The sequence below is a fragment of the Pseudonaja textilis genome, chromosome 7, assembly GCF_049901715.1.
Source record: "Pseudonaja textilis isolate UNSWEBS1 chromosome 7, rPseTex1.2, whole genome shotgun sequence".
NCBI lineage: Eukaryota > Metazoa > Chordata > Lepidosauria > Squamata > Elapidae > Pseudonaja > Pseudonaja textilis.
In genome coordinates this window covers 45,102,598-45,129,344 of record NC_141996.1, presented here as the reverse complement: position 1 = coordinate 45,129,344, position 26,747 = coordinate 45,102,598, and the positions used below count along the sequence as shown (strand labels likewise).

At 34.0% G+C, this 26,747-nt stretch overlaps 2 protein-coding genes across 5 annotated transcripts in view; both read right to left on the bottom strand.

The window, feature by feature from the left end:
* The window catches only part of LOC113436308 (uncharacterized), a 187,283-nt gene that overhangs the window by 4,340 nt on the left and 156,196 nt on the right, over window positions 1-26,747 (bottom strand). For 3 of the 4 annotated variants that reach the window (XR_015744341.1, XM_087937525.1, XM_087937527.1), the window contains one exon: window positions 21,175-21,235. Coding sequence is in view for 2 of the 4 variants with exons in the window: in XM_087937525.1 (XP_087793651.1) it covers window positions 21,221-21,235 (15 nt within the window). In the remaining 2 variants the exon portion in view is untranslated. Of the gene's footprint in view, window positions 1-14,006; window positions 14,229-21,174; window positions 21,236-26,747 lie in introns of all 4 variants that reach the window. The other variant, XR_015744340.1, reaches the window with a different exon arrangement.
* CXADR (CXADR cell adhesion molecule) overlaps window positions 1-26,747 on the bottom strand; it is a 244,819-nt gene that overhangs the window by 184,783 nt on the left and 33,289 nt on the right. The window lies entirely within an intron of this gene.

Genomic DNA, 26,747 nt, shown 5'->3' with positions numbered 1-26,747 from the left:
CTATTGAATAGGAACACTTTAAAAAGAACATACTTTAGAAAAAGATGAAATATAAATACATTTGAACATTCTTTTATAATTTTATCTGGTACTTCCATGTACCTAAGCTACATTTTGGGGCAATGGAAAATTCTGAATAGATAAAGTAATTTAGATATCATAGTCAGCCCAAGGACCATTGTCATACAACCAGATTTAATGTTCTTCCAACTTTAACCTTTGGACATTCCTAAATACTCAGTCACATTACTTTAGGAAGTGATTAAATAGTGGACAGGAGTATCCTTGCTTTTCAATATTGTTCTCTTTAAACAATGGAAAATTAATAATATGCTTTCTTCTTGTACATAATTGCTTATTCTTTAAATGTGTGTTCCATAGGTCGGGAGGTAGATAGGTAGGAAGGCATATGAATGGATGTATATAGATATATGTGAAAGGGTGTGCAAATGGGCGTGGGTGTATTGTTATGGCTAGAATAGGTAAGGTAGCTGAAACAATAATATTTAACATAAATTGTAGCATTTTTTAGAAGAATATAGATACAAAGGATTTTGTGGAAACAGCCTTGGAATCAGCTATGGCTTTGTTCTAACAGTATACAAAATAATTCATCTTCTGCCACTTTTTGTGTATGTGTGTGTGTGTGTGTGTGTGTATTCGAGAAGGTATGTCAGCAACATACACAGCATAATAAGTAAAAGCAATTCCATTTTTATCTAGCATATCAATTACAGAAATAAATAAACAAACCCCATGTTTCCTTAGAATGGATAGAAGAAATAAATCTGTAGAATAGAATATTTGACATATTTTCTAATTTGAATTCAATTTTGTGTAAAATATTTTCATTTATTTCTCAAAAAATAATCTTACTTGACATGAAGCAATTGTCAACTTGTTATAAAAATATACAATATTCTTAAGCAACACAATACATTTATATATAATTTATGATTTCTGAATCCCAAATTTGTCAGAACCAAGCAATCAACACAGTTTGTTAACAATGAACTAGCACCAAAGAAAGAAGAGTGTAGCAATGACAATAGAATAATTCAGAGAAAATTTAAGCATTTAAAAATATTTGAAACAAAAGGGATCAAGTGTGGCTATGCAAATTGAATCCTAGTTTCAATCAATTTGATTTGATGCTAGAGACAAACTGTAGTCTAAACAACCATATAGATAGATCATTGACATAATACAGTTGGAATATTTGCTGCTATTCCTGAAAGAGAAATGTATTAAAGTAATGTTTGGAGTTTCTTATATCTGCTGAATAAAGCCTTAATGTGGCATAAATTCCACAAATATAAAAGGTTTTTTTTTCTTCAGACTCCACAAATTCTTTGACTATATTTCTCAGTGAGGCAGAAGATTTGGCGACAGCTTCTCTTCATCTTCTGTCTCTTTGCAACTTCCGTAAGTAGAAGACGAACAAGAGCTAGGTTACTACCATTCTGTTCCTTCTTGAATGGAAATAGATTATTAAAGGATTGTTAATCTGAACAAGGTAAAAAACTTCTGAGTAAAAACCACCAAATTGTGTGGGATTTAGTACAAAGAAGCAAGTATAGATTTATGCTCATTGTTCTTTGTTTAACTATGCATTTAGGTTTTGTAGCTATTTGCCCCTTTTCTGTTCAGTCTCCTATCTGCTGTATCTTGTTCCCCATTCATCTTTTCTTTCTTTCATTGTGCAAATACTTAATTCTTTTAGTCAACTCAATCTTCCATGTTTCTTTGCTGTTTTTCCTGGAAAAAGAATATGGGTATGAGAGAAACTGTATTTAGTGCATTCATTATACAAATGAGGAATCAATTTATTTTACAAATGAGTTGCTTTATTTTATAGGCAATTATTTAAAGAAGCAGGTATTTATTCAATTAATGCTAATTCAATTGTTTTTCCTAGCCTTGTCTTTTTTCTGGAATGTAGCTGCTGAATTATGCACACACACACACACACACACATATACATACAATTTCACAGAAATAATTGTGTCAGGAACATATTTGGGTGGGTGGGGAATATCTAGGTGTGATTTAACTCATGTTATACCAATAGGTTAATAAAGTAGGAAGGGGGATGTTAAACCTAATGTTTGTGTAAAAATCTAGAGTGAGAGAAAGAATGAGTATGTATGTGTGCATGTGAGAGAGAGACACAGAGAGAAAGACAGATGAGTCATTCAATGATACTTAGTCTGCAGCAAATCAGAGTAGTTTTTCTGGTCACAATACCAGGGTTGTTCCAATCACACTATTTTGCCAAGAGGACTTGGTTGGAGAGGTTTCCACAAGATACTGCAAGCAACCTTTACCATGCACTCTATGTCTTTATGTCTTGTTCTGAGAAGCTGTGTGATTGTTTGTATGTTGCATTTGATTGCTGATAATAACTAAAAACCAATTTATTTTGTGAAACAGAAGGCTGATAATACTTTGACTTCAATTCTGACAATTTGCTTCATTGGACTGAAGGGGAAATATAACTCCTTACGACCATGATTTAACAAAAAACCTTCAACCATACTATATTGAATGGCAGTGAAATATTGCATTTTCAAAATTAATGTTGCTACATATGTTTTTAATAGTATGTTACAAAATAATAAAGTGATGTCCACTGTATTATAGAAGCTTCAAAACATTTGCACTGATTACTGTGATTTTTCTGCAACTTATCCCATTATATGGTTTAGTTTTCCATTAATTTTAATCCCATTTCTTAGAAAAGCAAGAAACGGATTTTGTGTTTTATTTCATTGACTGCAAATTATAGAGCTATGCCTATATAGAAATATGTATGACAATAGGATTATTATTTTTATATTAAAGCAATAAAATATATTATAAATATATTTTTATTGGACAAGACACAGGGTGTTTTTGAAAGCTCATGTATTATTGAACTGTACATTGTATACATATCAATGTGCTTGAAATTAGATGTAAATGTCATATTGTGATTATACTTATTTCTGGAATAATTTAAATTTAGTGTTAGGGTTAGGATTAGATTAAAGTATAAATAAATACATTTTCAATCATGTCATAGTTTGGAAAATAACATATTATAGCATTATATGTATGTTACATATTAAACTGTGTTAATTATTAAATAGTAGGATTATATAAGTGCTCTGACAGGTTTGAAAAAATATATTTGCAACCCATTTATTTCTTCATTCAAGATGGTGCAAAAGGTCCACTGTATTTTTTTTTACAACTGAGAAAAAAAGATTAACAACCAGGAAGCACAAACAAGCTTTTTTGTTTTGAAGAACTTCAAAAAAAAAAAAAAAAACTGTGAGGAAGGTAAGAAAGCAATATTTTAACAAGATAAATGTGAATTGCAGATACATCGAGAATGAGTGTACCATTATAGTTATTGAACAACATGACATAACTAAGGCTTAAAAACATTATAATCATCCACAAGGGGACAGTACTTGTAGCCATAGCAGAAACTTTCTGTTTCCACATGAAGACGTAAAGGTAGAAGCAGCCATTGCTGCAACTAACAAAGGAAATATATTAGTTAATTTAACAGATTTAACGGATAATCAGAGTTGGAAGGGACCTTGTAGGTCATCTAGTCCAACCCTCCACCCAAGCAGGAGACCCTACACCATTTCTGACAAATAGCAGTCCATTCTCTTCTTCAAAGTCTCAAGTGATGGCACTCCCACAACTTCCGAGGGCAAGCTGTTCCATTAGTTGATTGTTCTCACTGTCAAAAAGTTTCTCCTTATTTCCAGGTTAAATCTCTCCTTGTTCAGTTTTCATCCATTATTCCTTGCCTGGCCTACAGGATCTTTAGAAAATAGCTTGACCCCTTCCTCCCTGTGGCAGCCCCTCAAATATTGGAAGACCGCTATCATGTCTCCCCTGGTCCTTCTCTTTACTAGACTAGTCAAGCCTAGTTCCTGCAACCGTTCGTTGTATATTTTAGCCTCCAGTCCCCTAATCTTCCTGGTTGCTCTTCTCTGTACTTTTTCTAGAGTCTCAACATCTTTTTTATAATGTGGTGAACAAAACTGAATGCAGTACTCTAGCTGTGGTCTTACTAAGGCTTTATAGAGTGGTATTAGTACTTTCCTTGATCTTGATTGTAACCCTCTGTTAATGCAATTTAGGATTGCATTAGCTTTTTTGGCGGCTGCTGCACACTGCTGGCTCATATTTAGCTGGTTGTCCACTAAGACTCCACGATCCCTATCACAGTTACTGCTATTGAGCCTGGTTTCACCCAGTCTATATATGTACTTTTGGTTTTTCTTGCCTAAGTGTAGGACTTTACTTTTATCTACATTGAATTTCATTTTGTTAGATATGGCCCAATTTTCTAGTCTGCCAAGATCCATCTGTATCTTGAGCCTATCTTTTTGGGTGTTAGCTATTCCTGCCAGCTTAGTATCATCTGCAAATTTGGTAAGTTCCCCTTCTATTCCCTTATCTAAGCCGTTAATGAAGATATTGAAGAGTACTGGGCCGAAGACGGAACCTTGTGGCACCCCACTGCTTACTTCCCTCCATGTAGACTTAAACTCATTAAGGACTACTCGTTGAGTATGGTTTGCCATCCAGTTGCAAGTCCATCTAGTGGTGGTGCTATCTATTCCACTTTTTTCTAGCTTACTAAAAAGCAGGTTGTGGTCTACTTTGTTGAATGCCTTGCTGAAATCTAAATATATTATGTCCATAGTATTTTGCTGGTCTACTAATTTAGTCACTGTGCTGAAGAATGAAATAAGATTGGTTTGGCATGATCTGTTTTTAACATACCCATGCTGACTGCTAATTTTTAGACATGGGGTCCAGGAAACAGTTCACAAAGCTTTTCAAGTGATACATACAATGGGCTAGGTTTTAAAGCAAAGGTATTTTGCATTGCTACATTATAGTGTGTGATTTTTGAAGATGTAGATATGAAAGCAAGATCTTTTAAAAATAAAAGCCGAGTTATTCTGAAATAAAAGAATATTTTCTACAGAGAAATTAAGTTCCACAATGTGAGATGCTTGCAGGGATCACCAACCTTTTGGACCTCAGCGACCACTAAACTCATAATTTTAAACCCCGGGGACCACTGATACAAATTTTGATTGATGGTGGCTTGCTGACATTGGTGGGAGAGAGAGAGAGATCTGACCTAACCACTCTCCCTCCATATTTCTCTTTCTCTCTCTCACTCTCTCACTCTCTCTCTGTTCTCCCTCTCTCTCTCACACACACAAACACATAGAGGCGGGGTGGAATTCAAATTTCTTAACAATTGGTTCTGTGGGCATGGCCTAATTTGTGAGTGTGGCTTGGTGGTCATGTGATTGGCTGGCAGGGCTTGTATGTAAATATTATAAATATTTATATAAATATTGAATTTTTCATAAAAAAGAGCAACTTTCACCCCAAATCAGGCAGAGCAGGCAGGCAGATTGTGTTGCTCACAGAATCACAGATTCATTCAGAGATCTATCCTTCTGCTATTGCCTAGCTGAATCTGTCACATAACATTTGCTAGCAAACAAACTCACAAAATTAACTCACAACACACCATGTATGTAAATATTGATTTTTTTATAAAAAAGAGCAACTTTTACCCCAAATCAGGCAAAGCAGGCAGGCAGATTGAGTTGCTTACAGATCAGTTTCACTTTGAGATCTGTGTTTCTGCCATCAGCTAGCTAAGTCTGCACTGCTTCAGTCCTAAGGAAGATTCAGCTCTACTTAAAACCAGAGCCAAAGATCTAAAGATTAGCTAGAAAACAAGAAATCCAATGATTTCCTGCTTTCTAGCTAATCTAAATCTCCCAGCACAGCAGAACAGCTGATGGTCGGAAAAAGGAAAAATAGCACCTTAGCAGGCAAGTTTGCCAGGTAAGGAGTGAGTGGGTCGGGAGGGCGGGCCATGTGGGTGGTGCAGCCTTGTTTTGCTGTGCAGCCTGGATTAATTGCTTTGGGGGTGCTCTGGGGGTGCCACCAGTGACCGCTTGTGGACCACCAGTGACTGGTTGGTGACCGCTGGCATAGAGGAAATATTCACTATGTTTTTGCTTTCCAGTTCATATGCAGAAATGTATGTATACAGAAATGCAGAAAAGTAATAGATTTGTTTTAGTAGTTTTATTACAACTGAGATATTTTGAATTGAATGGTAGTTTTATCATATACATGCCTACTAAGCAGTTTTCAGTAAGTAGCACTAATAAAAAAATAAATCTTAGCTTCAATCTCATAATTTTTTCATTTAATGTTCCCAAAATCTATATATTTTAACAAATAAAGACATAATTTGATACATACCCTACATATGTTTCCAAAATGTTTTGTTTGTCCAGTTTTACGCTTGTGATTTTTGTTTACTTTTCTGTCATAGGTTCACAGTTGTAGTGTAGTACAAATGTTGAATTACACTATACTATAAATTGAATCATGTGAAATTACAGACATTAAACTTTGTACAAAATGTTACCTAATAAATACTAATTACCATTCATATCATTAAACATATCCTCAAAGAAGATGTATATTTTGTGTTCCTTCACCCAAATTAAATAATTATAATATATTAGCAAAACAACATATAGTATTCATTATTATTTCTGTATAATTGTGTTAATTTTTTCTTGTACCTGGAAATGCAAATTAATTTTTTTTTAATGTGCAAAAACATTTCCATTTTTTCAGGAAAAAAGTTAATATTTGAGCTTAAATCATTCTATTCCAGTAAAGCTTCAATAATTTTATACATTTCTTCTTAAAATGAGTATGTGATTTGTAACCAATTTTAAACAGTAACACTACTTTATACAATTTAAAGAAACATAAAAATAAATAAAATTATTAATCAACTTTTTAAAAAGATGAACAAGATTAATTTTATTTATATTAAAATTAAACTATTTCTTTTCTTTATTTCTTCATGGTCATATGTAGAAAAATTATATGTTCCTAGATCCATGTACTTAAATGTTTGCTCAAAAGTAGTATAATAAATCATTCCAAGGTTGCATTCCAACCTATTTTTTTCTAAACTAGAGCAAACTTGCCTCTAATCTCCATATCAAGTGTATTTTTTAAAAAAATATTTATAAGACTGATTTACATTAAAAATGTTATGAATATAACTCTAGGTAAGTAAGCATCTTCATTGTCTTCTTCCAAAGGAAGAGTTTTATATTACTGGGGGAAAAATATCCTGCACAAGCAAAATGTCATTATTTGTAATAATAACGTACGGCTTTGTAAGGGCCTTTTTAAAGACCATTTTGATAGTTAAACAATCTTATATAAAACCCTTATGTGCTAAGTACATGCATACAATTAATATTTCAAACCTTACATTTGGTAAAGGTTAAAACCTATTCTGCATTCTCATGGTTTGCCTTTCCATCAATTCCATTGATTTTTAGGGTCAGAGGCTGTACCAACATTGATCAAAGACACAGCCTGACACAGCGAAAGAGCCTGCCAATTCCAGACAGATCAATCACACCTTTGTCTGCTTTCTATATATAATGGTTATTTATTCTACATCTTAGTGGTTTTCTATCAAATGGTTTTTAATGCGGTAATGCTACTGAGAAAAAAAAAAAGGAAAATATTCCACTAACAATATTATAAGCATTTCTATGGACTATCTGACGTTAAATTACATTGAAACTTGGCCAGCATCCTAGATTTAATTTTCACATTGAATTTTGACCTGGTATTTAAGTTTCTATCATGAACATTTTGTAAGAAATGAATAAAAGGACAGCCATTGTAAAAACTCTGAGTAAAATAATAAAGTAATATCTGTAATGTATGTAATTTATGGAGATAACCCAAGGTCTTAATTGGTAAGACAATGGAGTTACTAAGACTTTCTGTGTCCTGAGTTTTTATATCATTGCTTATTCATAGTAAAAAAAAAATTGAATGTTTTTTCTTTCAAAGTGCATTTCTACAAATTTTAAAACATATTATCTTCCACCAGAAATTGCAGAGATTCATTTCCATTGTTGAATATAGTTTTGTTCTTGATTCTGTAACTGCAACTTCAGTTTCCTACAAGCTGCAAAGCACATGCATATGAAGTTCATGCAATACAACTCTGCAAAATTAAGGCTACCGAAAGGATGCCATTTTCATGAAAGTTCGGTATGTAGTTGCAGATATATCAAACGATATGTTTTTCTATACTTAAGGGTTAAACTGAGCAGCCTTCCATTTATAAACTACACAGCACAATAATACTGACATTCTTAAATATTGCAAGGTGAGATGAGTATTCAAACACATACAGTTACCACTGAAAAAATGAAATTGAATTTTGGAATTTTTTTGAAAAAGACAGTTGTCTAGCTTACATTGCAAAGCTATGTATAAACCATAAACACTTTCATTCTATACACAAGGGCTACACAAAGACTCTCCTTTTAGCCATTTAATCTGGTAATTTATTTTTTCAACCATCAGATAAATCGAAACACAGCTGTAACCAATGACTTGCAGATTCACTTCCCTGCCAGCTGGATTTTGTTTTGCTGAAGCAGCAAGATATATTTTTATATTGTTCCCTTCTGTGCATCTGGAGAAATCACTAAGGATTAAAGGTGAACAGAATACTTACAGAAATAAACTCTACTAGAAATTAATATCAACTTCCATCATAGCAGAATTGTTATGCCGCACCACATATTAGTTCTTATTATGAATTTCAGAATCTTTAGAAATAATTTGTAATTTATACTTTCCTTTAATAGAATTAAAATGCAGCCATTTTTTTGTTTCAAACTCTTGATTTCTTTGGAATCCTTTTCTCCACAGATACCCAGTCCTGGATGATTATCAGGGTGAATCAATCTATTGAATATACAGGCTTCTTCACTGAAATATATGGACCATAATTAACCACAGTGCTCAAGTTGATTGAGGTTTTTTTTTAAAAAAAAAAACTTTCTGGTATATGGCTAAGAAGGAATAGTAGGCCAAAAATCACCAACCCTGCCTCCATTCCCATGGAAGGACTATCCCTGCTTCTATCCTTTACATGCTGAGAAACACACAGTGGTCCTTAGAGTAGAACGATTTCTCATATATTCAGCTCAAGGGAAAATTCTTAAAATAGTTCTAAACTACCTGCATATTGTGACTTAAGTAGCTTCTAAAATGCTCCTCTCAGTTCATTCTTCAATACAGAAAGAATATGCTAGACTCTGAAGTGAAAACAAAACAAGATTTGCATATTGGGCAGCTTTATTTTAAGATGATAATATGTATGGATGTGTGTGTGTATGGGTGTGTATTATGTAGGCAGGCACTGGTCAATAAAATGTCCTCCATTTTCAAGTTTTATTTGGATGCAAGTATGGTTATGCACTATTTTAATGAGTACTATCAAACATTAGCAATAGATTTCCTCAGTTTTTAACCACACATTATTTATTTATTTATTTAGTGAATTGCTTACAAGATAATAAGTGTAAGTAAAAACATAGTTATGAATACATGGATACATATAAGAAAAATAAAAAAATAAAAAAAGAAACAATAGGACAGGGACAATAGGCACGTTGGTGCGCTTATGAGTCAAAATTGTTTTAAAATAAAAAAAAACCTCACATATAAATCTCTCCTAGGGAGAATATATATTTCTGAATTAGATGTTGTAGGACTGTTCTACAGTTGATCTTCGATCCTGAATCCAGATTACTCTTTCAACCAGTCCATTCATTTCCAGTAAAGATGTTTACTAAAGGGTTTACTGATAATGCTTACTTTGGTAATAGGCTCATAATGGATGGATTAGACTTTGTTCCCTTTTTAGATATAAAGACAATAATAGATATATTCTATTCAGGAAGAGTTTTTAAAGGAAAATTTATAGTTGTACACATATATGCTGTTTACCATATTGTAAACAGTGCTAGAATCTGTGTTCACCAGTTAGTGCTCAGTTTAATCAAGTCTGATGGAATAACATCTCTCCTGAAGACTTTGCTGTTTTATCATTATGCTATTAGTTTGGAGATTTAATTTGAATCGACAGGAAGCCAGCATGGTAGGTTCTCCAGAATCTCTTTAGTGATTATAGAATTACAACTTTCAGGAATGATCAATAATAAATCTCCTATTTGGGAGACATTATTGGAACCTAATTTAGGGCTAGTTTTTCTCATATAGTCAGAGATTATATACTGTATAAAACATGGAATTATTATTTATCTTGAAAGCCTTAACCATTTTTTCCCAGAGGGCATGTAAAGTGAATTTGCATTCTAGCCCTCTTGTAATTTAAACTATATATTAATGATACTTTTGGCAAGATTCACAAAATTGGGACATCATTCTCCAAACCTGGCTAGAACAAATATCTTGTATACAGGTCATCTTTTCTATACCTATCAGTTTGAAGGAAACCTGAAAATCAATTGCCTACTACTACAAAGACAGTAATTTAATTATTAATCATGAAAAACATAATATTTTTTTCAGATTTCTAGAGAAAGAAAAGATGGCCTAGAAACAGCTTTGTGAAAAGCCGAGGCAACAGCCACAGTGGAATGAAGAGCTTGTAAATATACTGGCTTATCCTCCAGATAAGAGGAGACTTAAGGTTGTCCACAAGTGCTTCAGATAGCTGCTTCTGCAGAGATTGCAAGATAGTGGTCAGTAGTAGGTTTTGAACATTGGGAGACAAGGGAATACCTATATTATTCAAACCATAGTCGATGTCTTTGGAAGGACACCATTGTATATTTCCATTTCTAATCACTTTCAGAAATTCCTTATTAACTGCTTTTCAGTTTTTAGAAACCTGCAGTTTGGATCAAGAAATTTGAAAGAATCATGTGAGTTTCCTTCAATCCTTAACAAAAGAAAGTTTTAATGACAAGTTGGAAAAAAATGGAAGGAGGAAATACACACAAAAAAAGCCATAATTAAAAATTAAATTTTAGAAAGCCACAGACAGAATAAGATTCTGAATACATTTGAAATAAGATTTAGGAATTAATTGTGAAGAGTTCTTTATATGGAGAAATGCTTTTGTTTTTTTTAAAAAAAAACTTTTTCCTTAATTTTTACTTTAGCTTTCTTTCTCTCTCTCCTTTTTTGTTTATTTTCTGCACCTTATACTCCTTATTTTTATTCTATCATTTTTCTAGTTTACATTAGTTTATTGTTGTCATTATAACTCAGGGGTGTTAAACTTGATTTCATTGAGGACTGCATCAAGGTTGTGTTTGACATTGGGGGGGCAGGGTGGGTGTGGCTAGGGTGGGCATGGCCAGCTAAATATCGCTTATGTTGGGGGCACCGAGCACTCTGCCAGCGAAAACAGGCTCCCAAGCTCCATTTCTGGCTGCAATGGGCTCCTACTACCCCCTGCCAGTGAAAACAGAGTTTGTAAGGGCTGTGTGCAGCCCTACTGAGCTCCGTATTCACTGGCAGAGGCACTGCAGGCCAGATCTAAGCACCCTGTGGGCTGGATCCGGCCTGAGGACCTTGAGTTTGACATCCCTATTATAACTTTTAATAACATTATTATTAAAAGATGCTGAAAACAATAAAATCAGCTTTCATAATTTAAGTTTGATCCATTGTCCCTTTTACAGAAATTCAGTAACGTTTTTCATAACTCATATTAGAGCATTAAGTCTTTCTTTTCAACCTTCAATTATAGGGAACATAAACTCCTTATCAAGTTCTTCTGTGGGTATTTCCGGGGAATAATGCTATATTTATCTCATAGCCATAGATTTATATGTGTTATAATTAGTTATTAGTAATGAAAAAGTAAGAAAACAGATGGTGATGTTTCTCAGAATACATGAGAAAGCTGTTTCTAATTTTTCTAAAGAACTTGAGGTTTTTTTAAAAAAAATAATGTCACTGAATTTACTTGATTGTTAAACATGGAGGGTGTACATATGTTTGCTTCTTTTGATGCTGTTAATTTGTCTCATTATTTTTCCACTATAATGAAGCTACCCACTCTCAATAAGACGCATTCACCCATCTTTCTAATATTCAACAGAAAAGCAAGGAACTTGTACACTACTAGAAAACTTTTAACACATGTATCTATTCTCAATCACATTGAAGTTTATGATGCTTACTGTCATATTTATGTTATGACATTGAAGATAAATAGGTATGCTGTGGAGTTCTTATGACAATATGACTACACAAATTTGCTCACTTGTCTAGCCCTGTCCTCTCCTGAAAGATGTAAAGATCTTCAAATGACATTTGACTTGTGGTCAACTTGTAACTGAATAAACATAACAATATTGTTAATTTTTCTATATTGCTTTTATTTTAAATGTTTCAGATCAATGGATCTGCAACCATATTCCCACAGTCATGGCATGTTGATCCTAATGAGCCAAAGTGTTAAGAACAACTGAAGCCATATTTACCAGTATTTTCATTTTCAAAAATGCTTTTAAAGGTGAAGAGATGAATGCAAGGTTGGCATCTGTATACTAAAATAAAAAAGACTTTTTAGAAAAAAATGAAAGGAGGAAATGAGTATGTTTGATATATCTGCAAGGTATCTCTATTCACCAGGTAATTATTGTTATAATGTATGCAACCCCCCAAAAAAAAAAAAAAGGTTTTCTAGTTATAACATTTACTTGACTTAGAAAATATACATATCCGGAAGAGAGCATTTAGCTTGCTTCCCCCAAAGTATGGTAGCATGAAGAAAATAATTTGAACCATGTGGCAAATGTTTTACATGAATGGCTTGACTCATGTGCAAGTCGCACATGGTTGTATTTATGGTGATCATTATAGCGAAGGTTTGCCTATAGCACTACAACCTTATGTTTAAGAATGTGGTATGTGGGTTCACATATGTATGTTTTCACTTCTAATATAATACTTTCTATGCCTAGATATGAATTTGTTTAAATATTAATTAATGCACTAATACAAGATTGCAAAAAACATGTTGCAATAATTACAGAAATAGACCTATTATAACTTTCTTGGTCTTCCCCTTCTTCCCCACTCAATTAGCTGCAGAATGGGAAAGAAGGGGAAGACCAAGAAAGTTATAGCAAGGTAGAATTAAAAAGATATTCAAAGTGAGAGACTTTAAAGATAAAAGGTCTAGGTATGAATCAGTATATGGAACTGATAGGGATAGGGATAGGGCCAAGATTGGAGAGGCTTTCAATGAATGCTGTTTGAAACTACAAATAAAACAAAACTACTAAGAAAGCTATATTGAGAAACTACAAACAAAACTATATTGAGATCCATTGATCCTGCAGAATTTTAAATATATATTAATGGTACAAAGATGGGGTAATGTGTACTCTAGTGTGAAGAATGACTATTCATCAAAAGAAGCAAAATTATCTAAGAGTACCCTTCTGCCCATCTTGTTATATGGAAGTGAGAGTTGATTAATTGTAGTTTCAAATAACATTCATTGTAGTTTCAAACAATATTCTCCAATCTTGGCCTATTCTTGTTTTCTTTCATATGTTTTTAAATAACTTTTCATATAGTTCATCTTGCAGGACATTGTTCTTTACACCACATCAATATATCAAAATTATACTGTCCACTAACTTTTATAATGTATTTCTGTTTTCTTGACATATTATCTCAACATTCACTTCCATATGGAAAGAAGGATAATTTTGCTACTTTTGGTGAATATTCATTCTTCACACTATAGTGTACATTATCCTATCTTTTACCATTAATTGCATACCTTAAGGCTTCCCCATTCCTATTTAAGACACGTATTTTCATATACTTTTTTTATTTTAAGGTCAAGATGTTTTCCACTATAATCATCAATCCTTTCCTCATTCCTGGGAAAACTTTACTGTGTAGTCAAACTCATGAATATGTATTCCAAGAAAAAAACATAAACTACACTAAAAAGGACAAATAATTTAAATTATAACTCAGATCTCTTCACAAATGTATCAAAAAATTAATAAAAATTACATGAAATAGTGCTAGAAAAGGAGCGTTGGTCCTACCTGAACACTTCTTCTTGGGGTGCCAAAGGGAGAATTAACTATTCAGAGCCCTTAAAGGATGGTCTGAACATGCTGAGACCGAGTGAACAACTGGGAACCGTTACCAGGGGGTGTGACCTCAGTTTTTCAACTTGGTCTGCAGTGCTATGAGACTAGAGACTACCCATCCTGGATTCTCCCTTCCTGGATTCTCCCTTCGGCTCAGTGGAGAATCTTTAAATCCTAAAAAAAAAATGATTATTACCTGCAAATAAAACAGAAACTAACAGAAAGTGCCTGCTAATGCACTTTAAATTCTCAGACTCTATGCAAAGGGATCATAATTGTATTCACTAACACGGTTGTGTTGGAACACCTCCTATTAGTATTGTGATTTCTTATGCACAGATAACAGATGACATCTCAATCCACGTGAACCCTATTTTCATCACATATATGCAACATACAATATGGATGTTTTAGTCTTGATGAAAATGGTTTCAAAAATTTGGTGTTGATTTTCCTCAATGGACAGACACCATACATACAGCCTATGCATTTAGATCATCCACAAAGTGATTAGATTACTTAAAGAGAAAACAGAAATAGAAGAAGTAAATGCATTTGTGGGGTCAACCATAGTGTTTTATTTCAACAAAACATTAAAATAAGAGATCAGCAGATTCAATAAAGATAGTCATTGTCTTGTTTTTATAGCATTTATAAAAGCAAAGCTTTGTTTAATGCCAAATTGCAAATAACATGAACATTCCAGACAAGCCCAAACTAACAATCAGAAAGTACTTTGGAAAATAGAGAACACATCATATTTTAACTCTTTCTTAAAACACTCATGCTATTTCAATTTTTCCCACCATGCCCAGCAACTTCATTTTTGTCTTTGTACTTGATCACTGCTTTGCTAATAGCTCCCTCATACGTCAAAAGCAATAAATGATCCTAACTATTTCAGAAGTTTTTGGATGCTTTATCCTGAAAACACCTCCCCAAAACTCCGATATACCATACTTCTTCACCTAAAATAAGTGGATTTATGAAAATATCCTTTTATATTTAAAAAAAACACACACCCAAAAGTACTATAACTATAATATACAGAAATGCGCTCCTTTATTTGCAGATAATAAATATTCCAGATAATGTACCTAAAATATTTCCAACTTTATTACAAATATACCTAAAACAAGTCATCATTCTTTTTCAAATATTATGATGTGCAATTATAGAGCAAGAACATTACCTTTTTTCATAACATTGCAAATAAAATAGTCATATTTTAATATCAATAAAACTTCATCTAGGTAGTCCTTGACTTATGACTATTTGTTTAATGACCAAAGCTAGGACAGTGGTGGAAATCATCACTTATGATTGATGCAGTGCCTCCATGGTCACACGAACAAATTTTGGGTCCTTGGCCACTGGCACATATTTATGAGAGTTGCAGGTTCCCAGAGTTGAGATCACAATTGTAATCTTTCCAGGGTGTTCCCAACAAGCAAGGTCCATATAGAAACCAGATTAATTTAACAACTACATGATTTACTTAATGACCATGGCAAAAAAAGTAATAGAATCAAATATGAGTAATAGAATCACTTAACATGACTTAGCAATGGAAGTCCAATCTGAATTATGGTCGTAAATCAATGACTATCTATAATACTTGTTCTGTATTTACTACACAATGCTTGGATAGATTAAAAAGATGATGAAATCTTTGAAGATTCAAGTGTGCTCCAAGGAAAGCTAGAAGGTTGTACAGTTAACTCCTGGGTGTAACTCTAAACCATACAACCTACTACCTCAACCCGGATGCACACAGCTTGTAATGTCTTCTGATCTTCTTCTCTTTTAGAAAAGTATTTTCATAGATTGCCATGTTTAACGTGAGCGTGGAAAGATCACTGAACATTTGGCATCAGTCCTATTGACTGAGCTTACTTTTGCACAATAAGATAAATTATTAGGTTGCAATAATTCAAATAAATCATATTAAACATATACATTTTAAATAAATGTGCTTTTGCAGAACAATAAACCTTAGAGCCAATTTACATTCCAGCAACAAAAGATTTTTGCCACATATTTTTTTACTATGATGCACTTAAATGTATCACTGGTCTTGTGTGTAGAAAAGGTCAGATTTCATCTGTTGAATCAGATATATTATTTCAAATATAATGATAAGGCAACAGTTGATTTAAAAGATTTCTATTCAGTTTCTTTCAGTCATAGTAGATCTGATAAATATATAAGAAAGTCCTGTATACAGTGGATATAAAATTTACATATCCCTGTTAAAACGAAAAGTTTTTGAAATATATAAAAAAATCAGACCAAAATAAAGCACTTCAGATTTTTTTCACATTTAATATAACATATACAATTCAATTGAGAAACAAACTTAAACTTTTTAGGGGGGAACTAACAATTTGAAAAGTACAATAACATGGTTGCCTAAATGTGCACACCCTCTTATAAGTAGGATATGGCTGTGTTCAGAATTTTTACATTGAAACTGCCATAAATAGTCAGAACATACTTGCTATCAATTAAAGTAACTCTGATCAAGCCCATATAAAACATCAGCAATTGGAGCAGGATTTTCTGACACTTACTTAGTTGCCTTTTCCATTAAAAGCCATGGCCTGTCAAGAGAGATATCATTGTTGAAAGGTATCAGTCAGAAGAGAGGGGTACAAAAAAAATCCTGGGTGTTGGATATACTATGGAACACAGTGAAGACAATCATACACAAGTAGAGAAAATATGACATAACAGTATCATTATCAAGAATTGTATGTCCCTCCAAAATTGATGAAAAAAACAAGAAAAAAATAGTCCAATAGGCTGTCAAGAGATATCCAACAATATTAAAGAAGCTGCAGGAATTTTTGGCAAGTAGTGGTTGCATACTACAGATGGCAACAATCTCCCATATTCTTTATATCTGGACTATGGGGTAGGGTGGCAAGATGGAAGTCTTTTTTTTTTCACAAAGAAAAACATTGAAGCCTGGCTATATTGTCTAAAATCTATATCAAGTCTGACAAAAGCATTTTGGAAAATGTATTATGCTCTGATGAGATCAAGGTTGGACTTCTTGGCCATAATTCCAAAAAATATGTTTGGTACAAAAACGATACTGTGGATCACCAAAAGTACTCCATACCCTTTGTGAAATATTGTCGTGGCAGCTTTATGATATTTGGCTGCTTTTCTGCAGTTTGAAGTGGGGCTTTAGTCAAAGTGGAAGGAATTATGAATATTTCCAAATATCAGTCGAGTTTTGCACAAAATGTTCAGGCTTCTGCCATAATGCCGAAGATGAAGAGGAATTTGACCATTCAACACAACACAGCATATCTTCAAATCAACAAACAATGGCTTTAGAAGATCAACGTTTTGGAATGGGCCCAAACCTGAATCCAATTGAAAATCTGTGGGATGACCTGAAGAGGGTTGTGTGCAGGAGATGATTTGGCTTTCCCCCAAAAAGTCTGAATACTGTCATAAAATCAAAAAGTCCTTCAATGAAGTATTAATTTAAGGGTGTGCACACTTATGTAACCACTGTCAAGCTTCAAAAGAAATCTTACTGTTGCTACTACACTCACATCTCAGCTTTCCAATGAAATATGGGGAGAGGGAGCAGGAGATAAAACATGCGCCAACCAGACATCAAGATGTTGGCATCAGAACCAAGGACATTTCAGCAAGCCAGAAAGACTTTCCCACAAGATCTGGAGATTGTATTGGGCAATGAGACCTGAGTTAATTGGCGGGGGGGAGGGGGGATGGAATAATGTGAACTTTAACTATGCGGATTAACACAGAAAGGTCTAGATTTGGTTTTGCTCCAAACATACTAAAGTGATGTACTCAAAAGGTTTTGCATGAAGAGATTAGATTGTCTTGGTGGTGCTTGCTTTGGATGGGTTTGTCAGTCGGAACCCTGACAACCACATTATTGCAAGTTTTTTATTTTTACGTTTACCTTTGAAATATTTCAGTTTATTTTTCCATTGAATTGTATAGCTTATATATTAAATTAAAGATAGGGGGAAAAAAATCTCAAGTGCTTTATCTTGGTCTGATATTTTTTTACATCTCAGAAACCTCATATTTTGATATCCACTATATCAGGGGTGTCAAACTCATGGCCCATGGGCCGGATGCAACATATGCTGGCCTCACCCACCCCCGGTTTAGCAAAGGGGAAAAAGTCCCAATATATCACATGACACCACCATGAGGATGCAAGTTTGACACCCCTGCACTGTATGAATGGGGTGTATGTGTGTGCGTAAATGTGTAAGAGAAAGACGGGGGGAGCCATTCTGGAATGTAACCCCATTCCATAATGTTCAGTACCTCCCAATTTACCCTTGGGCTAAAATAAATTATCTTTTCTTGACTACAGGGCAATATGTACAAGGATTTTGGCTAAATTTTGTTTCCACAAATCAGATTTTTTAATGTTTATTTTTTTTGTTCTATTTCTATACTGCTTATATTGTTCATCACCAGACACTTTACTATAAGCACATTTTATGATTCTAAATGTACAGGTAGTCCTTGACTTACAGCTACAACTAAGCCCAAAATTTATGTTGCTAAGTAAGACAATTAAGTGAACTTTGCCCCATTTTACGACCTTTGTTGCCACAGTTAAGTGAATCTTTGCAACTGTTAAATTAGTAACACCATTGTTATATGACTATAGTTTCCCCATTAACTTTGCTTGTCAGGAGATAGCAAAAGGTGATCACATGACATCGGGACACTGCAACCATCATGAGTTAATTGACAGGTGATTGAATTTTGATCAAGTGACTATGGTGATGCCTCAATAGTCATGTGAAAAACAGAGATAAGTCACTTTTTTTCCAGTGGCAGTGTAACTTCAAATGGTCACTAAATGAACTGTTGCAAGTTGAGGACTACCTGTACAATATATGCCTAAATCCCTACCATTAATGCCTCTAGGTATTTTTATGTTCCCATCTTCTTCCCCCAATATCATTTACAAGAGTATAAATCCCAATGGGTTGCAATCACTTGCAATTATTATAATCCATAGACTTGTACAATTTTTATTGCCAGCTATGGGATGGCCAATTTTGTATTTCCAAGTTACTACATTTCTATATGTACTGAGTATTAAAGGTTCTAAGTAAGCCAACTTTAATTTTTTTTATTAGATTTTATTTATTAGTTGTAATCATTTTAAAAATAATTTAATAGCATTTTCCAGATATGTATGTTTGTATGTATGTATGTATGTATGTATGTATGTATGTATGTAATGTTTGCATAAACATTGACTGCTTGAAAATAGTTGCCTAGAAATCATTGATGATAATTGATATACCTTTCTATCAGAGTGGTATTCAGCAGGTTCTGACCAGTTCTGGAAAACTGGTAGCGGAATTTTTGAGTAGTTCAGAGAACTGACAAATACCACCTCTGACTGGAGATTTTACAGTATCCTTCCATTGCCATGCCCACCAAACCATGCCCACAGAACCGTTAGTAAAAAAAAATTGAATCCCACCACTGCTTACTATGTACACTTCTGTTAAATCACCAGACTGACACAGACCCATAGAAACGAGCTTGTGCACAGTATTTCACCACAAGATCGGATCTACGGGTTTATGCCAATTGGCACTTATGGAAATAAATTTGAAAAAACAATTGCTAAGGATTTATGAGGAAAAGCAAATCTCAAATTCATATTTAAAAAATGGTACAAATCATAATAAGATGGTTACAATTATGCATGTTCTGAATATTGAAAAACTACTCAAAAAGTATCTTTATGTAACAGATCTATGATAAAATCATTTGCAGAAAACTAAGAATAAATTTTGACTAGTGAAATACTGATAGAGTAGCTCTTCGGCACTCAATTGCTTAAAAATGTGGTACTCAATGCATTTTGGTGCAAAAATGTTATCCTGATACTCATTGTTTGTTTGGTACTTGATGTGCTGCTATAGGAAAAGAGCCATGGGGACAGACAAGAAGTCAACCATGCCAGGAAGGTCACTGAAAAAAGAAGAGAGAGGACAGCTGCAGAAGGTGAACAGGAAATCGGCCATGCTGGAGAGGTCACTGACATAAGAAAAGGACAGGCAGGAAGCTCTTCTCAATCAAAACAAAGAGCTATGTCACATGGTTTGTTTGACATTCATTTTAGTGCTCCTTGCTCCTCTTGAAACCAATTAATGACGAGTACTGAGGTACCACTGTAGCTCACATTTCATAATTCAAAAATAAAAATGTGATGCAAATTTGCCAGTAAGAATGAAAAATCAAACTCTCAATAAAAAAAAGCCTTTATGCAAACAAATATCTAGCACCTCTAGTTAGCTTTTTAAACTCAGAGAACAAAACAGATTTCTTAAATCAACATTCAGACAGTAGCAACAAATGTAAATCGGTTTGTTGTGCATTCTTTTAAAAAATCATATTAAGCAGGACAGCAGATCATTAGAGAAAATGAAGTGATCCCCATATATATCCCCATATAATGTCTTCCATTAGAAGAAAAAGTTGGATATACCTCATGATCCATATTGGGCCCCAAACTGCAATGTGCCTCAATATCAATAGTTAGGTAAACTGTATTTCCTTTAATAGATTATACTATAAAGTCAAACACTGCAGGTCATTCTCCGATTTATCATACTTGATCAATAATTTTTTTTTCTTATTTGTCGCTTTCATCATCATAGACTTCGCTTTAGAAATATAATTCTTTTATTCCAAAATATTATTAGGTCTTCCTAAAATGTTTTTCCATACCAACCTGTGGTAAAACTTTAGGATGTTATCATATTTCATTCCTAGAATGGAATACATATACTGTCAGGTAAATATAAATAGGACTCTCAATTCAAAGGATTACTACAGAGAAAGCCATTATATTACACATTAGATGTGACATTACTTCACATATGTTAAATAAGGAATTCAGTTTGCTTGTCTTCATTGATAAATTTCACTTTCAAATAATGAATCCAAAATATTTAAATAAAATGTTAAAGCAAGATAAGCTTATACACTGTGCTCATATGATTATTTAAAAGTTTGCATTGAAACATTACTTAAATAGCATATATGAGACAATACAAAGGTACATTTAATATTTTATTACCTTATTTAGTTCTTATATGATCAAATTCTTCATCTGTTTTTTCCATTTATTTTTCATTACACTATAATTGAATTAAGAAATACAGCATGAAACAGTTCTGTATTAAGAGAGCCTTAAAAAATTACATCATAGGAACACATCATTCTCCCCCAATGCATCTCTTAAGCTCTTTGGCAGGATATACTTAACTATTTTTTTCAATAATTAAAAAAATGAATAATATATTTTTACCTTAAAAGTAGTAAAGGAAAAATACTTTTAAATGGACAAAATAGAAAGATATGTTACTTAGCAATAAGACCAATGCTGCAAACCTGTGTAAATGCTTGATGACCTTGCTAAATATTGTAGCCTAAACTATGATAACTTTTACCAAAGTAATTACCAGTTTATAAAAGCATTAACTTCCTGTTTATGAAATATTTATTTTTTCCACTAAAGCAATTGGTGCTAAATTTGGGTATAATTCCAACCCCTCAAAAGTTAAATGATTTTTTTCTATTGCAATTCCTATTGTTTTTGTGAATGGTCATTTAATGAGCGGTTGCTAAACAAGGATATTTTTTGTTCCCTTTCAGTCTATTAAAAAAAAAATCCTGGAGACTGCAGCTTGCTTGGCAAGCTTTCAGAAATGGTTTGCTATTGCCTGCTTCCTAGGGCTCAGAAAGAATAAACTGGCCCAAAGTCATCCAAGTGGTTCATGCCTCAGGCAGCACTAGAACTCTCAGTCTCCCAATTCCTAGCCTGTTGCCTTAACCATTATCTGTATTTTAATCTCAATATACAGAGAAACACTAAAGCACCAATCTACTTAATAATTTAGTTAAAATACTACTTAAGGATTTATGTTTGTGAAATGTAAATAATGTTTCATTTGGGAGTAACTGTGAGCACTTTTCAATCAACAGACAAAAATAGTTCACAATAATAGAATAAATTCCATATTTGAGAGTACATACTGAATTATTAGAAATATTAACTGTTTATTGGAGTGATGTTTATGCCTGTAGAGAATATAACTATTACCTTTTATCAATAATGTTTAATTTAAAATATATATTTTTCACACTGAGACATAGTTGTTATTGTTTGACAGAGAAATACAAAATACAAAAAGTCATAATAAGACATATAACAACGGAATTGTTTTTGCATTCTGCCTTCAAGTGAAAATTAATTTCAATTAGAAATACTCAAGCCACACAGCAACAAACTTTTATAAAGAACTGGTTTGCTACACTGGCATTACCATTTAGTACCATAAGTACATGATCTACATTGCTCCCTGAAAAAAATAAATGGTGTACATTTTCCCTTACTACTTGGAGAAGTATCCCAAACCCAGAAATAGACACTGTTACCAACTGGAAATCAACTTACTACCTGTATCAACTTCTAAGTATATAGTTTATGACACTAAATAATTTGTAATGCTATTATACAGAAATTAGACTTCTTAGTGCCAGAGGAATCAGCATTTTGTTTTCAGGCACTGATTAGAAAGCTGAGTTATTCTATCTAAAATGGACATCTACCTAAAATGGACACCTAACATCAAAAACATCATCAAAAAAGCACAACAAAGAATGTTCTTCCTGCACCAACTCAGAAAGCTCAAACTGCCCAAGGAGCTGCTGATCAGTTCTACAGAGGAATTATTGAGTCTATCATCTGCACCTCTATAACTGTCTGTTTTGGTTCTGCAACCCAACAGGACAGACACAGACTTCAGAGGATAATTAGGACTGCAGAAAAAACAATTACTACCCACGTGCCTTCCATTGAGGACCTGTATACAGCACGAGTCAAAAAGAGGGCTGTGAAAATATTTACAGACCCCTCACATCCTGGACATAAACTGTTTCAACTCCTACCCTCAAAACGATGTTATAGAGCACTGCACACAGAACAACTAGACACAGGAGCAGTTTTTTCCCAAAAGCCATCACTCTGCTAAATAAATAATTCCCTCAACACTTTTCAACTATTTACAAAGTGTGCACTACTATTACTGTTAATCTTCTCATCACTCTTTATCACTCATCCCCTCCCACTTGGGAATGTAGGACTGTAACTTTGTTGCTTGTATCTTTACAATTTATATTGACTGTTTCCTAGTATGATTTGATTGTTGATTGTACCCTATGACTATCATTAAGTGTTGTACCTGATGATTCTTGACTCTTGACGAATGTATCTTTTCTTTTATGTATACTGAGAGTATTTGCACCAAGACCTTGTGTGTCCAATCACATTTCATTAGTTTCCTTTCAAACCTGCAGTAACCTTGTTTGTAGGCAGGTACAAGGTGAATCATGCAGTGCTCAGAGTGTTCCACAGCTGCTTGTGGTAAACACCTATAAGCATCTTTTACTGTTGTGTAGCAGTGGTCTGAAGTATTTTTGCCTCTAGTAGGACAATTTATATGCTGGAAATATTTTGGGAGCTCTTTCCTTAAATTTGCTTGATTGAAATCTCCTAAAATGAAGGGAAGGGAATATGGGTGTTTGGCTTCAAGCTCCATAATTTGATCAGCAAGAGTTCATGATGCTTTGTTTACACAAGCTTGTGGAGAAACATACACAGCTATTAGGAGAAATGAGGAGAACTTACGTGAAGAATAAAATGGCTTGCAGTTGATATGTAAAGACTCTAAATTTTCATCACAGAATTTATATATTATAGTTATATCCCGAGACCAGCTGTTGTTGATATATAAACACAATACTCCACCCTTTGTTTTACCTGATGTCAATTCTGTCTGATCTAAATATCTGAAATCCTGGGATGTATATGGTGTTGTCCCCATGAATTTGTGCATTAAGCCAGGTTTCAGTAAAACAAAGAATTGCTGAATTGTAGAAATCAGAATTCCATCTATTTAAGAGATGAATTTCCTCTCTCTGGCAAATTGAAAGAAAAGAATGACAAGTACAAAAAATGGAAAGAAGGACATACAACTAAGGCAGAATATCAGCAGATATCCAGAATCTGCAAAGACAAAATCAGGAAAGCAAAGGCTCAGAACGTACAAAGACTTGCAACAAAAGTCAAAGATAATTTAAAAAAAGTTTCTTCCAACATATAAATAAAAAGAAAAAAATCAAGGAAACAGTCGGTCCACTAAAGAGAGAAGATGGCAAGGAAGTAACAGGCAACAGATAGAAAGCAGAACTGCTTAACTCATTATTTGATCAGTCTTCACGCAAAAAGAAACTATAGTTCAACCCACCAAAAACATAACTGTAAAAGACAGACCAGAAATAAAAGTTAAAATAAGCAAAAAAATAGTAGGAGAACACCTATCTGATCTTGATGAACACAGGTCACCGGGGCCTAATGGATTACATCCCAGAGTTTTAAAAGAGCTGGCAGAGGTCATCTGCACCATATCTTTCAAAAATCCTGGAGAACCGGGGAACTACCAGAGGACTGGAAAAGAGGTGATGTGGTTCCCATCTTCAAAAAAGGAAAAAAAACAGACCAAGAAAACTATAGACCAATCAGCCTAACATCAATACCCGGGAAGATACTGGAAAAGATAATAAAAAACCCAGATCTGCCAACATCTAGAAACAAGTAAAGTCATAACTAGCAGTCAGCACTGGTTTGTTAAAAACAGATCATGCCAAAACAATCTTATTTCATTGTTCAACACAGTGACTAAATTAGTAGACCAGAGAAATACTGTGGACATAATATATTTAGATTTCAGAAAGGCATTCGACAAAGTAGACCACAACCTACTTCTTAGTAAGCTAGAAAAAAGTGGAATAGATAGTACCATCACTAGATGGACTCGCAACTGGCTGGCAAACCATACTCAACGAGTAGTCCTTAATGAGTCTAAGTCTACATGGAGGGAAGTAAGCAGTGGGGTGCCACAAGGTTCCGTCTTAGGCCGATGATACTAAGCTGGCAGGGATAGCTAACACCCAAAAAGATAGGCTCAAGATATAGATGGATCTTGACAGACTAGAACACTGCCATATCTAACAAAATGAAATTCAGTGTAGATAAAAGTAAAGTCCTACACTTAAGCAAGAAAAACCAAAAGTACACATATAGACTGGGTGAAACCAGGTTCAATAGCAGTAACTGTGAGAGGGATCTTGGAGCCTTAGTAAACAACCAGCTAAATATGAACCAGCAGTGTGCAGCAGCAGCAGCCAAAAAAGCTAATGCAATCCTAAATTGCATTAACAGAAGGATACAATCAAGATCAAGTGAGGTACTAATACCACTCTATAAAGCCTTAGTAAGACCACACCTATAGTACTGCATCCAGTTTTGGTCACCACATTATAAAAAAGATACTGAGACTCTAGAAAAAGTACAGAGAAGAACAACCAGGATGATTAGGGGACTGGAGACTAAAACATATGAAGAATGGTTATAGGAATTGGGCATGGCTAGTCTAGTGAAGAGAAGGACCAGGGGAGGCATGATAGCAATGTTCCAACATTTGAGGGGCTGCCACAGGGAGGAAGGTCAAGCTATTTTCTAAAGTGCCTGTAGGCCAGACAAGGAATAATGGATGGAAACTGAACAAGGAGAGATTTAACCTGGAAATAAAGATAAACTTTTTGACAGTGAGAAAAATCAACCAATGGAACAGCTTGCCCTCGGAAGTTGTGGAAGCACCATCACTTGAGACCTTCAAGAAGAGATTGGACTGCCATTTGTCAGAAATGGTGTAGGATCTCCCGCTTGGGTGGGGGGTTGGACTAGATGACCTATAAGGTCCCTTCCAATTCTGATTATCTGTTATCTGTTAACCATCTTGTTAGCAAATGAGTGTAAATTAGTTGTTAGTCATTATATTTGGGGGTATAAACTTTCCTTTCTGCAAAACATAAATAATTCATGCAAATATAGACACTTTCATCTTTTCTGGAATGGAAATTCTTCGTGGAAGGAGGAAGGGAGGTTGTACTTTAAGGATCACTTGCAGAAATTATTTGAAAAAGGATACAAAGATTCACCATTTTCTGACACATTCAAGAAAAAAGCAATAGGCAAAAAACTCAGCTGTTTTTTTCTTAGTCTCTGTTGCATAATTGTAAAATATCATTGGTAAAAGTCATATCCTTATATCCAAGTATTGAGTGCTCTTAAAAATCATTCTGTGAAGGCAGCTACTGTCTACTTTATATCCAAAGTTAAGTCCAGTCTTCATACCGGTAGCTAAAAAATGCATCACCACTGAGACTTAGGAGTCATGGTAACCTCTACCTGGCCAGCTGCCCACCTTTCCTGCACATTAGCCAGAGGCAGAATTATCCTGTGTAAATGTTACAATGCCTGGGGAGTGGAGTGTCCCAAAGTGAATCTGATCCTTGTTCATTCTTTCATTTGCTTCTTGGCAGATATAGGTGGATCTGGCTGGGACAGAGGAAAGAGAGGGAAAGAAATAGGGCAGCTTCTAAATACAGCAGTTAAAATATTTGTGTACTTGCATAATTTAGAACTTGCTTCTACTGAGTTACATTCTTAAAGAATTGGAATAGTTTTTATTGTGCATATTTAATGTTTAAATCAATGCTTATTTTGTTTTTCTAAATAAAAAAAAA